Source organism: Diplotaxodon limnothrissa, linkage group LG15 (assembly GCF_057381915.1).
Source record: "Diplotaxodon limnothrissa isolate DT_005_m linkage group LG15, D_limnothrissa_male_GT1.1, whole genome shotgun sequence".
Taxonomy (NCBI): domain Eukaryota; kingdom Metazoa; phylum Chordata; class Actinopteri; order Cichliformes; family Cichlidae; genus Diplotaxodon; species Diplotaxodon limnothrissa.
The window spans coordinates 10,299,962-10,312,674 of NC_140610.1; the positions used below are offsets into that span (position 1 = coordinate 10,299,962).

At 39.4% G+C, this 12,713-nt stretch overlaps 1 protein-coding gene across 1 annotated transcript; it reads right to left on the minus strand.

Moving 5' to 3' along the window:
- Positions 1-264: 264 nt before the first annotated feature.
- abcd4 (ATP-binding cassette, sub-family D (ALD), member 4) lies at positions 265-11,767 on the minus strand. The gene is made up of 19 exons (XM_085372415.1): positions 11,623-11,767; positions 11,384-11,502; positions 11,004-11,131; positions 9,714-9,853; positions 9,511-9,627; positions 8,565-8,690; positions 6,547-6,597; positions 6,279-6,373; positions 6,067-6,188; positions 4,618-4,709; positions 4,392-4,481; positions 3,984-4,189; positions 3,382-3,473; positions 3,217-3,253; positions 1,651-1,700; positions 1,502-1,554; positions 1,360-1,436; positions 1,079-1,194; positions 265-801 (listed from the first exon to the last, which is right to left on the minus strand). The coding sequence occupies exons 1-19, from the start codon at positions 11,661-11,663 to the stop codon at positions 700-702; spliced, it is 1,854 nt and encodes a 617-aa protein (XP_085228541.1). The 5' UTR covers positions 11,664-11,767; the 3' UTR covers positions 265-699.
- Between the last annotated feature and the right edge of the window lie 946 nt (positions 11,768-12,713).

A 12,713-nucleotide genomic window follows, 5' to 3' on the forward strand; every position in this document is an offset into this window, starting at 1 on the left:
GGAATTAAAAAGAATATTGTGTGAAAGTCTGTTTATTACACAGTAATAACGTTTTCCCATTGGAAATGTTGTACACTAAGCTACTGTAAAGTCACATAAATGCATTAAAGATTTACAGAGTTGTTTTTGTTTTTATCTTAAAATGTGAACTTTATGTGGGACCAGAACTTTTTGAGTGGTGTGACACACGAGCCTTCTTCAAACTATTAAAGTACCTCTGTTAACAGAACAAAGTGTGCTGTCTGAGAGCACTGGAATGTTAGCGAGTGACACGGCGAGGACCCTTTACGTTCCTTATTCCCCACACTGATAGACGATGTTGAGTCAATAGTATATAATTTAATACAATGTAATCACAGCCTTACAGTACACCCCACATCTATATACCTTATCTCTTCAGCATGTGTTCGATTATTATCTTTTTCTTAAAAATATTTAGATTAAAAGCACCGTCTCCACTGAAGACCAGGTCAGTCTAGAAGCTGCCATTTTTGGGGATAACAGATGGCGTACACAAAAGCAACAGAACCAAGAAGTGATTGGGTGAAATTCCAGTTTTTTTTTTAGTCCACACACTAAAAATCAAAAGTTAATAGTGGATTAGTTTGATTGATTTGGTTCTAGGAAGAATTTTCACATTCTTCTAAAGACACTGTAAACATAAACACTGGTTAAAGCATTTCAAATAGATGGCCACAGTCACATTGCTTCATCTTTGAGACTGAGGTTTCCGCTAGTTCCTTTTAACTTTGTTAACTCCCATCGGCCTTCTCCACACAGCTTCAGCTGGACATCATGGTACTGGAAAAACAAAGTTTCACATAATGTAGTAACAGTTGGACAGATCTGAGAACAAGGTAAGAGAAGGCAGGTGAAACTAAGCCACAAGAATGTATTGCTGATCAACTTTACTCTTTTTGGAGATGTGGAAGAGTCATACAAAGCAACCCACTTACTGGGATTTGGCTCAACAACAGTGACTAAAGCAAAAGATGTGTCCAAGAACAGCAAAAGTTTTGAGTGTGCAGGCTGTAATTTCCACCAGTTATCCTAACTGGAGTCAGGATGTTTGGCCTACCTTCTCCAGGCTGCTGCGATGTCCCAGACTGACCAAAGTCATGCCCAGCTGTTTGCAAGTTCGGTACAGCTGTGCTTCCGCCTCCTCGGTCAAAGCACTAGTGGCTTCATCTAAAACTAAAGTTCAAACACCAGAAAATTGCAGACTAGAACACATCAGTCCGGTAAACACAGCAAACAGCCTCAGCTCACTTGAACCACACACTCAGCACGACTAAAAACTTCATCAGTGCATGCATGTTTTCTTATGAGATGCTCTAGCGAGTATCCAGAGGAGCATACTTGCATATTTGGGCTGCAGGTAGAAGAGTCGTGCAAAGGAGAGACGCTGCATTTCACCTGGAGACAGAACATCATACCTGCAGAGAACAAAAACAAGCTTGAGGAAGTATTACACAGTTTTACTTCTTTAATTGTTTCTTACCAGTTCCAATCCACTTTCTCATCCAGCCCGCCCGTCCGTTTCAGCAGACTGGACTGCACACACATCAAGGTTTTATTTAGCATGAGTGAAAATGAAAAGTAATTTCATGAAATAACATGCATTGGAGATGAAAGCAGAATTTATCTCACCACTCCGGCTAGTTCCAAGAATTGTATAATTCTGTCATCATCCACCGACCCTGAAAACATGACATGTAATTCTGGTTTTTCTTGAATTCTCTACAGCACTGCCATTTAGTATCAACGATCCTCAGTAAGATAAATACGCGCGCGCACACGTACACACAATATATTTGTAAAAAATAAAAATATGTTGATTCTTGATTTGGTCGAACAGTTCATTGCTAAAGAGGTTAATTTACAATAGAAGATCCTGAGGTACTTAAAGAGGGCTCTTTAGAGAGGCTGAGCTTTCTTCTTAACAACTTAAGAACTTGTAGAATTAAAGTGTAGTGGAAATTCATGTGCTCAGAAACATGGAAACTGTTGTCAAAGAGCACAGACAAACTGTCCTGTGTAATCAGTCAAAAAAAACAAAAAAGAACTGCACCCTAACTGAAAAGAAGTCTCTGCAGCAGATAGTGAGGACAGCAGAGAGGATCATTGGAGGCCCTCTCACATCCATCTCCCAACTCTATGACAGACCCATCATCCGACGTGCGAACAGCATAGTGAAGGACACTTTCCACCCCTCACATGCACTGTTCTCCCTCCTTCCATCTGGCAGACGGTTTCGCAGCATTAAAACCGTAACGACCAGACACTGCAAGAGCTTCTTCCCCCAAGCAGTCAGAGCCCTCAACTCACTACCATAAAAGGACTGATATAAACATACACCTCTACAAACACCTTATAATACTCATCAAAAGACTCAAAAACAAAAACTTCCACAAATCCACTACAAACTGGACCTGGGAACAATATGCTTACTTGAACACTCAGTCACATAGTTCTGAACACACATCTAAATTATAATATATTTGCACATTTTGCACGTCTTTGTCATGCCTCGTCAATAATATCCTAACGATAACTTGAAACTGGTATTCAATACCTACTGCACATTCCACTTTGTATTGTCTCTGTCCTGTCTTTGTTTATCGTGCAGTTAATATTGTATAGTTACCATTATAGTATTGTATAGTTAGTAATTAGTACCTTTTTAGCCCTAATTTTATCAAATCCTAGCATGTTATTTATTTGTAATTCCTAGTTTTATATCTCTTGGAGATATATCTTTTATATATTTATAAATGGACCATGGGGGGTTTACGGTGAAACAGCATTTCGGTACACTGTATACAGTGTATACTACTGTACTGACAATAAAGCTGTTGAATCTTGAATCTTGATGATTTCAGCAAGACAAAGCTGAAGCAAAAGGAACTGAGTGCAGTGCTGTCCTGCCTGCCACCGACAGCATTTGTAGCAAAGATTACAACAAAGGAAAGGCCCAAACCGCTGAGCAGCTGAGACACTAAGTGGCACAGGGACAATGAGTCCTGCCACATTCAAAACTGCAGCAACCGTTCTCCCCAGTTTTGACACACTTAAAGGTGTTGTTTTAAAAGAAAGGCAGATGTAACACAGTGATGAGCTTGTCTCTGTCCCAACAAAATACACCACACACACAGATTAACTAATAGAGTAGTTTTCCTCTGGCTAATTAGCTGTTGATCACATTTAATACAATACCTGATGCAGGGTAAATATCCTTCAGTGGGTAGATCACCTGTTGGAAACAAGTGTTTCAGTAAATTCAGTAATTAAAGTTTTTCTTTTTTCTTTTTTAGATATAAACATATCAGCGCTTTATATAAAAGAAGAAATTTGTAGAAAAACAGCACAATAAGAAGAGACCTGCTCACGCAGAGTGCCATCGGTCAGGTAGGGTTTCTGTGGCAGGAAGAGCGTTCCTCTGGGCCCAAAGCACGTGGTCATCTGGACAAAGCCTGAGGGAAAATGAAGGACAGACAGCTGAATGAATGTATTTGTGCTTTACAGTTTCTATTTGATGGCTTTACACTGCCTTCTCATATCTCTCCCAATCAAAATAAATAAATAAACAAAAACAAGCTAGTAAATTTATTTACCCCCATATCGTGGCTTTTTAAAAACATAAAATTTAACATAATGGAACCTTTGTTGTTGCTATTGTTCCTCAAGTCAGTGAAGTGCAGTACTGATGAGTTGTCAACAATACATGACAACATCCGTGTAAAACTATGATCTGTTTTTCATGTTCATACTTGCCATATACAAATCTCTTTAAATAACTCAGACTCAGTTTCTTTGTTATTTATGTATTTTTCCCGTCATTCTTAGTCCCCCCCCCCATGTTATGCATTGTTATTATTGCCCTTTTTTGTGCCGTCTTCGCTTCTCCCGATTTGCTAAAGAGTTAATACAATAATAAAAAAAGATCAAATTAGGCCAAACAGTCTCAGTTCTTCTGCTCTCACCGCTGTGTGCTTCCCAGAGACGGTTGAGGACCCGCAGCAGTGAAGTCTTGCCGGTGCCCGTGTTCCCCACCACCAACAGATGAGTTCCCTGGCTGATTTTCAGATTCAGGTCCTCCACCAGCAGCTCGTCGGAGAAAGGGGATTTGTATGAAAGATGGTCCACGATGAAGGCCATGTCCACTGGGCCTGCGTGGATGTTGAAGTCACTGTGTGGAGAGGTGGTGATGTGTGATGTAGTTGAGGCTCAGAGGTTTTGGTATAAACATGAATTTTTACCATCTTTTCCCGTTTCCATTTCTGTATGTTTAATGTAATCTAATAAATTCTCCTCACATGCAGCCTGCTTCTTAAATCATCACACTGTGCTTCTTTTTTTAACGCAGCAGAGAATAATGTGCCCACACAAACCTGTCAAAGTCGTAGCTTTCTCCTGATGCTGGGTCGTAGTCGCACTGCTTGCGTAGGATGTCATCCATCACCTCCCTCAGCTCCCCGATCCTGACCGCAACACACACACACACACACGCACACACACGCACACACACACACGGTTATGCAAAGGTGGACGGTATACACAAATCCTGCTGTCATCATTTGTCCTCAAAGAGGTGAATTTAAGTATGCAGCCTGATACCTGTGGGTGTATCCAGCCACATCTGACAGAGTAGTTGACAGGTCTATTAACTGCGTGAAACCATTTATCAAGTAGATGCACACAAAGGCGTTCTGAATGTGAACAAGGAGAGGGAATAAGAAGCAGAGAGTCAATAAGAGACTAGGTTTGTTTGTTTTTTCAAAAGGTCTGCATGCACAACAAAACATTCAGAAGTCAAATCTGTGTGCAGCGCAAGAGATGGCGTTTACGTTTTTTGAGGGGATAAAAAGGATTTTGGTGCCACCTAGTGGGTAAACTACTCTACTAACAAACATGATGGAGTTCCTCTTTCAGCCCCACTGTAAGGAAAGCATTAGGACAGTGTGCACTCATGCAAGACAGCAGTTTTGGATTTTATCTTCTAATTTAGTATTGATGTCATCAGGTTAAAAATATGCACAGATACTCAGAACTATCTGGCTCCCACATATTGAAGTAGCCACTTCATTAGGTACACTTGTTCAGCAGCTTATTATTGCAACTCTTGAAATAGCCAATCACATGGCAATGCTTTTAGACGTGCAGACATGGTCAAAACATCTTGCTGAAGTTTTAGCTAAGCATCAGAATGAGGAAGAAGGTGGATTTGAACATGGGATGGTTCTAGGTACCAGACTGGTTTGTGTGAGGATTTTACAAACTGTTGCCTCTGCTGAGATTATCCTCAGACAAACATCTCTAGGCTTTACAGAGAATGATAAAAAAATAAAAATAAAAAAACAGAGAGAAAATATCCCATGAGCAGCAGCTCTCTGGGTGAAAATGCATTTAAATGTCAGAGGTCAGAGGAGGGTCCTTCCTCTTTGAGTCCCTTAGTACCAACTAAGCATCATTTAAGCATCACAGCTTGCATACCATCTCCATACCTATATGATCACAGTTTACCCATCTTCCAATGAAACTTGTTCCAGCGAGATAATTCACCACGTCACAAAGAACAAATCATCTCAATCTGGTTTCTTGAACATGAAATCTTGTACTCAAATGGCCTCTGCATTCACCAGATCACAACCCAATAGAGCACCTTTGGTATTTGGTGAAACAGGAAATCCATATCATAGATGTGAAATTGACAAATCTGCAGCGACTGTGTGATGTTATCATTTTAATATGGACAAAGATCTGTGAGGAATTTTCCAACACCTTGTTGAATCTTGCTGAAACTTGTTGAAAAAATGAAGGCAGCACTGAAGAAAAAAGGGTGTCTAACCTAGTACCAGAAAGGTGTACCTAATAAGGTGGCTGGTACTTTTACATTTATTGAGGTATTAGGTTATCATGCAACATAATACAAATGGCTCAAACTGCTGCCTAACCAGGATGTACACAGTTCCTTTTTTTAATCGTTTATATAGCTCTGTTTTAAGTTCTATTTTGACATAAATAAAAAGAGATATTTAAATAAGAAAAGACATAAAACATGTCTACCTTGCTGATGAGAGCACTAAGTTCACCAGGAGTGAGGCTATCGTAAACACCACTAAAAATGGGAATGGCGATTATAATGTAGCTCAGGAATCCTCCAAGGTAGTCAAATGTGTTCACTCCAACTGTGAAAGGAGACATTACAGGCTTAGAGGTTGAGTGTACAAAGTAGTGTTATATAAGCATGATAACAGTAAGGTATAGAACGTTCTTACTATAAAGCCAGAGCTCTTTGTTTATGAGCCTCTTTTGAGTATACAACAGAGCCTGCAGTCTGCGGTCCGTCCTCATGTGCTCCACTTTACCAGCTCTGCAAGTAGAGACAGGCGGATTTTTTTTTTTTCCATTTCGTTCTCTGGTTTCATTCGATTTCTGAATAAGCTCCATCAATACATCTTATCAATACAGGAAGATAAACTCAAACTGTCTGGCAACAATAACAGCCACCTTTGCAGCATCAGTAATGTTGTGGTTGTGTCTCACCTGTAAAAAGCTGCAGACTCTGCATTGACACGGATTTGCATGTGCTTGAATCTAGACATGAAAAAAACATGTGTGATAAAAATGTGCATCAATTGCAATTTAAAAGAGATCCATCTCGCTCATTTCCAGATCCTTACTAGACTACCCACAACAGTATATTTGCATGATTCACAGTTCAAAGCAATGTGGATGAACAGCCTCTCAGTTCATCCACTGTAGGAACAGCCGCACGTTTCACATGTCATGTAATGCTTCCTTCTGCACAAAATAGACCTACAGAGCACAACCTACTCCAATCAGAGGTGGAGGAGCAGATGATACAGAGCTATAAAGAATATGAAAATATAACAAATAGCATCACTTTTACAATAGAAAAGCACACAGATCAGTTTCCCTCAATAATCCACCAATCTCACTTCATAGTATACCCCTCAGGAGGCTTCTGTTGTCTACTCTCACTGATTTCATAAAGATCTGAATCTGACTGTTTAGAGCAGTGTGAAACCTGAGCTGGTGGCTTACAGAGATCATGTGTACCCTGAACTCATTATTTGAGGATTTCTCCATGATTAATATAATCATTGCATGCTGTTGTGACAGTATACACATGACAGGAAATAAAGAAAACCATAAAAGATCCACTTTAACAGAAACCAGTTGATCTGTTCCTCTCTGAACACAAAGGGAGGCTGTTTCAGCTTGTGATAGATTCGTCTTTTAAAAAAAACAAGCTGATGCATATCCTGTGTTACACAGAAGTAGGGCTGGGTATCGTCACTGATTTCTAGAATCGATTCAATTCCGATTCACAAGGCCCCGAATCGATTCGATCCACGATTCGATTTAATTCGATTCGATTTAAATCTGGGAAATTTTGACAGTCAGAAATATTATAATTCAGATCAGTACATTTACATATTTTTGTATCAATAAAAAGGAAGCTGACACACGCAAGACTTTATCACAGGTGTGAGCATCACAGCAGAGGCCTTTGTGTCAAAGTAGCTGAGGATAAAACACAGAAAAACATGAAGGTGATTTTCCTGGCCTGGGATTTTATAAAAATATTCTGCAGTACATCAAAAACGAAAGAAAACCATTAATCAGCATATGAACATCACCTCTGAAGTTACAGCGGTTTTATTACAGACACAGCGTTTTGCATTTTGAATAATTTTAAAAAGTTTAAATTTGTTCAGTATTGAACAGCAGAAATGAGGTTTTCTTTTCGGAAGAATGTAAAAGGGAAAAAACAGCGGCCGACAGCCTGTAAACAACAGTAGACTTGTGCGTAACAAGCAAGCGAATAATGAAGAAAGGGAAACTGTTCTTGAAGTACAGAGAGAGAGCTGTGCATCGCAGTGGAAGCAAAACAGTAAAAGTCTGAGTGAATTCATGACGATGTTTATGTGAAGCGTTTGGATCTTCTTTTGCTGCTGGTTCGGTCAATATTGTTTGGAGAGAGATCAAACTAACAGCTTTAGAATCGGCGCATAAAGGGCGTGCACACAAAGCGCAGACCCGCCGACAGATCAGAGTCAGCGAGCTGTCGGCTTTCAGCCCCGACTGTGAGAAAAGCGACATCTAACTGATTCTGATCCGCGGGTCCCGCTGTGTGTTTAAGTCTTTGTGCAGAATCCGTGTTCCTGCTCTCATTTACTGTCTTAACTGTTTGGTGGTTCTTGAAATTTTGTGAGATTTCACCTGAGATTCTGGCATTTTGGGCAAAATAAATTTATATTAAAAAATTGATTCAGGATTTTAATGAATCGATTTTACGTTATCCAAGCCAGAATCGATTTTAATCGATGAATCGATTATAAGAACCCACCCCTACACAGAAGGCATTGCGCCAAAGCCTACAGATATTTCCTTTTAACAGAACCCAAGTGTCTTTGACAACAAATACAGGAAGGATTTGTTTCAAACAAAGCTGGCAGAATACCCAAAGACTCTGTTAGAGGTTAAATCAATCTGCTGTTAGCACAAATTTACAAACTTATAAAGGCTGAACCTACCTGAAGTCTCCCTCCAGTTTCTCTTGCTCAAAGAGAGTTGACACAATCGGCCCCATGAGGATTTTATTGGCAATAGTCCCGATTACAAAGTAACCAAAGATACTCACAGGACCAATCCAGCCAGTGCTGCAAAGCAAAACAACTTTAGGAGCCCGTTACATCAAAATACATCAACAACACAACACTTAAAGTGCACGCAGTGATATTCAAAGAGTCATTTTGCTGCTTTTACAGCTCACATTTAACCTTTTTCCTCTCTGGAGGCCAGCATATCGAGTCCAGGCTGTACATGTTATATAAATGCAACCAGCGCCATTTTCAAAGGTCACCACCTATGGCACGAATACAACAAAGACCACCTGGTATTACTACAACTACGGCTGATGTAGAATTTGTTGAGCCCAGGATTTTTTAGAAAGGGTTAAAGGGGTCTGTTATTTTTACAAGGCTGTTATCTTCTCTCTAACTGACAGTTTTTGATAAAGTGGAAGCAAACAGAGTCATTTTTTCCAAATCTTACTGCAGTCTGATGATAAGGACAAGAAGGTTTATTGTATGTCAGAATATGCTTCCCATCCATAGTAGAGGTTGTTCTTTTGCCCTCACTGTTTTGCAGCCTGTTACTAAATTTAAGGTTGTTCTTTTTTTCCAGCTGGAAATGTCAAACAGAGCTTAGGGGTTAACAAGAAGCCCCAATTTAGCCTGAATTTTAATAAGGTCAAAGTTGCAGCAGACCTTTTGTAGAGCACATGTAATGCTTTAAATTACATATAACAGGTATTTATTCTTCTAACTTTCTAATTCCATCCCTTGTTTTATGTACTCTGGGCCTCTCTAAAGGACAGATATTCAGAAACGTGGCTGTAAAACTGTGGCACCCCGACATAGCTGAATGATCTCTACCACAGTGTGTGATGGGGTTGATCATACAGCACAACGTGCTCACCTGTGAAAGCAGTGGTAGGTGTAGTAAGTCAGGGTGAATGGTGAGATGATCAGGCGACTCGCCATGCTGCTCATCTGCTTACACAACCTCTCTGCATCCTGACTGATCCGCTGGTCTCTGCCCACAACAACGCAATTAGACAATGACAGCAAAACATTTTCATGCATAACAATACACCAACCAGGAAATGCATTCATGCTTACGGGTTGTCTATGTCCTCTCTGAGCACGTTGAGCGTGTAGTAGACTCTTCCCTGGAAGTAGGCCGAATGGAGGCTCTCTGTTAGCGTCTTCCTCCAGCTGACATACATCTGATTGCAAATGTACTGGTCAATACTTTTCAACTGCATGGGAGGGGAACAACAAAGAAGGGGAGAGAGAAAAAGTAACAATAAGTGACAATAACTTAAATAAAGATGTTATAGATCAGGAAAGACCTGCCACAGAAGTTCCTTTAAAAAGCAACATGCTTAAATAAGCTGACTAAAGTTAGTTTCTTAGGTTCAAAATCCAAGCAAACACAATCAAGACCAAATGCATGCGGCTATAAAATGGTCATGTCAGGTTGTCCTGACCTTATAAAGTTGCTACTGTTACAGCATCAATCCAAAGGTGTGATGCCATGCAGTAAAACATAAGAAACTATTTATCAAACTTTTGACTTAGGTATTTGAAATGCGCATCTGAATGTAACAGATAATGTACACTACTAAACAGGTTCTGATAAATAAAGTATATGCAGTTGCAGAGACTTAGTGTTAATCTTATAAAAACTGTATATTTCACAAACCAAACCTGCACGACTCGCGTTAATTAATTCGATCCCAAGAGGAGAAACAAATCCCTTTAGGCTTGCTTCAGGAAGTGCATCCGGCATAAAAACGGCGCCAAATCAAACACAGAGCTACCACTGCGGTGACCCCTTGCGAATAGGGGAGCAGCTAAAAGCAGCTATTTCTGTTTCCTTAAATCCTTAAATCTACGTATTTCATTTAAGCGTTTAAAAGGGAAAATGCAGTTTGACATACTTCTGATACAGTGCGTGAAACTGATATGCTGCACACAGAGTTTACACCTATTGTTAATTTCCAGCCCTTGTCAAGCTAAAATCACAATACACTATAAATACAAAACTACCATAAATACACATATTAGTAAAATATACAGTAGTAAAAGAAAGATGCAGAAAATTAACATTATTTCCAAATGTATGAACAGCAATTAAATTATCATATAAATGATTTAAATGACTACACCTATACCAATCAATATGAGATGGGTTTCTACTATAGCTTTAATTTGACCAGGTATGTGTCTCAATAAAATTTAAAATAAATTTTTTTCAGGGGCGACTCGCCCAAGAAAGCATAAACAGAAATACTGGACACGCGTGAGACAGCGTGTCTGTAGGGTGTTAATCTTATTTGCTTTGCAGGATAAATGCTACTGTGTTAGTATGTTGACTTCTGTCGTTCCTCTGCTACTTTAACTTACTGTGGAGTTGAATAAAATGAGCACCATGGCAGTGCCCACCAGACTCCTGAAGCCTGAGTAATTTTTGTCTGCCAGCACATTGTAGAAGTGGCTGGGGAGGACTCCCACCTGGTAAATGATCAGCTGCTCTGATGACAGAAAAACACGTGTTAGCACATTGTATCATGAGGAAGGAGTCAGTTCAAACAGTGACTCATAAAAGAGCAAAATGATTAGCTAAAGGTCATCAAGAAAGAGACAAAGCCTCCTGTGGTCAGGGCTCATTTGACTGCAGTCAATGCAAGCTTTCTGATGCTATCAGAAGTTCCTCAAAGTTAGACCACAGTCTAAGTTTACAGTTTCCTCCTCTTTTTGTTCTATTACACTCCTCCAGCTGTTACCTGCCAGAGTAACGCCCAGCAGCGTCCCAAACATCAGGACACTCTGACTGGTCCATGATGGGAACAAGACCTTCTGGATGCTGCAGAACCTCTGCACAAACCTCCAGTCTAACTGTGGCCTGATTTGTGTGAACAGACAGAGAAAGAGTGGAAATTACAAGCTATTTTGAATGACCTTCACTCCTCATTCCCCAGCACCACCTTAAAACCCAAAGAGTGAGTGCAGAAAAGGTTCCTACCTGTCCCTGCCTCGGAGATTTGTCTTTTCCAAACGAGGCATGTGCGCGGGCGGCAGATGACTTGCTTATGTACACAAAACTTCACATAAGTTGTTCGTGTGTCATAAAAGCCGATCCAGCCGGCAGGTCAAGGTAAACTAAGATTAGCAACAGGAAAACTTTTAACTGTTAGCGAAGAAAGTTGGAAACAAAATTCAACGAAAAATCTCTAAAATAACTACTTCACTTACTGCTGTCACGGCTACATTAGTTAACCAACACGTCATATAACCTTAATGTAATAAATCCTGCTATCCTGCTGCTCCACTGTGAACCACAGGAGTAGAGGAAAAAAATGTTTTGGACGGTAACTGTCAAACTACGGACTTCCGGGTTATCAGGTGACCAGCAGTTTTCAAAATAAAAGCTCAAATAGCTTTTAGGCGGAATTTTTAAAAAATTGAAAGCGATTCTACACGAGTGCACGTGCACTATATAATTAGTCTATTTATTTTTTATTTTAAAAAGTATCAAGCGCCAATTTGACATGTTCAAAACATTTATTCCTGGAAAAAAGCAAAAAATACTTCACAGGGACACCTAGGTGGGAATAAAGCCTAATCACACTCCATCCTGCTTTAAGTTTTTTAGATTCACTTTTTGCTGAAAAAGAGGTAATGTACAATTAAAAGATAATGTACAATCATATATAAATGCTTTTCCACTACCATCTCAGGTGAATGGGAAAAAAAAAAAAAATGAAAATAAAGAAAAATAAAGAAAATAAAAAGATGTAGCTGCAAGTCAGTCTTTAAAATAATTTAACTATATAAACATAGAAGCAGCTTAAAAATTCTAATGTTTCTGGAATAATATTTAATTATGAAATAACTGTAATATGGCACAAAAACAAATTGCTTCCATTGTGGAATGACAAGTTCAAGAGTCACGTTTGGTGAAATTCTTTTATTTATTTATTATTTTTCCTGAGAGATGATGTCTTGAGAGCCTTCAAAGTAATTTCAACAGAAATCTAAGATTTTACAGTCTCTAAGTGCATATGTCTTCTTTTTTGTCCATTTGGCCACAATATTTACAATATTAAAAAACAC

Coding starts and splice junctions, on each gene's coding strand:
- abcd4 (XM_085372415.1), bottom strand. CDS start 11,663: ATGCCTCGTTTGGAAAAGACAAATCTCCGAGGCAGGGACAG. Junction 11,132..11,383: donor GCTGGGCGTTACTCTGGCAG/GTAACAGCTGGA, acceptor TTCTGTCATCAG/AGCAGCTGATCATTTACCAG. Junction 3,474..3,983: donor TCTCTGGGAAGCACACAGCG/GTGAGAGCAGAA, acceptor ATTTTCCCTCAG/GCTTTGTCCAGATGACCACG.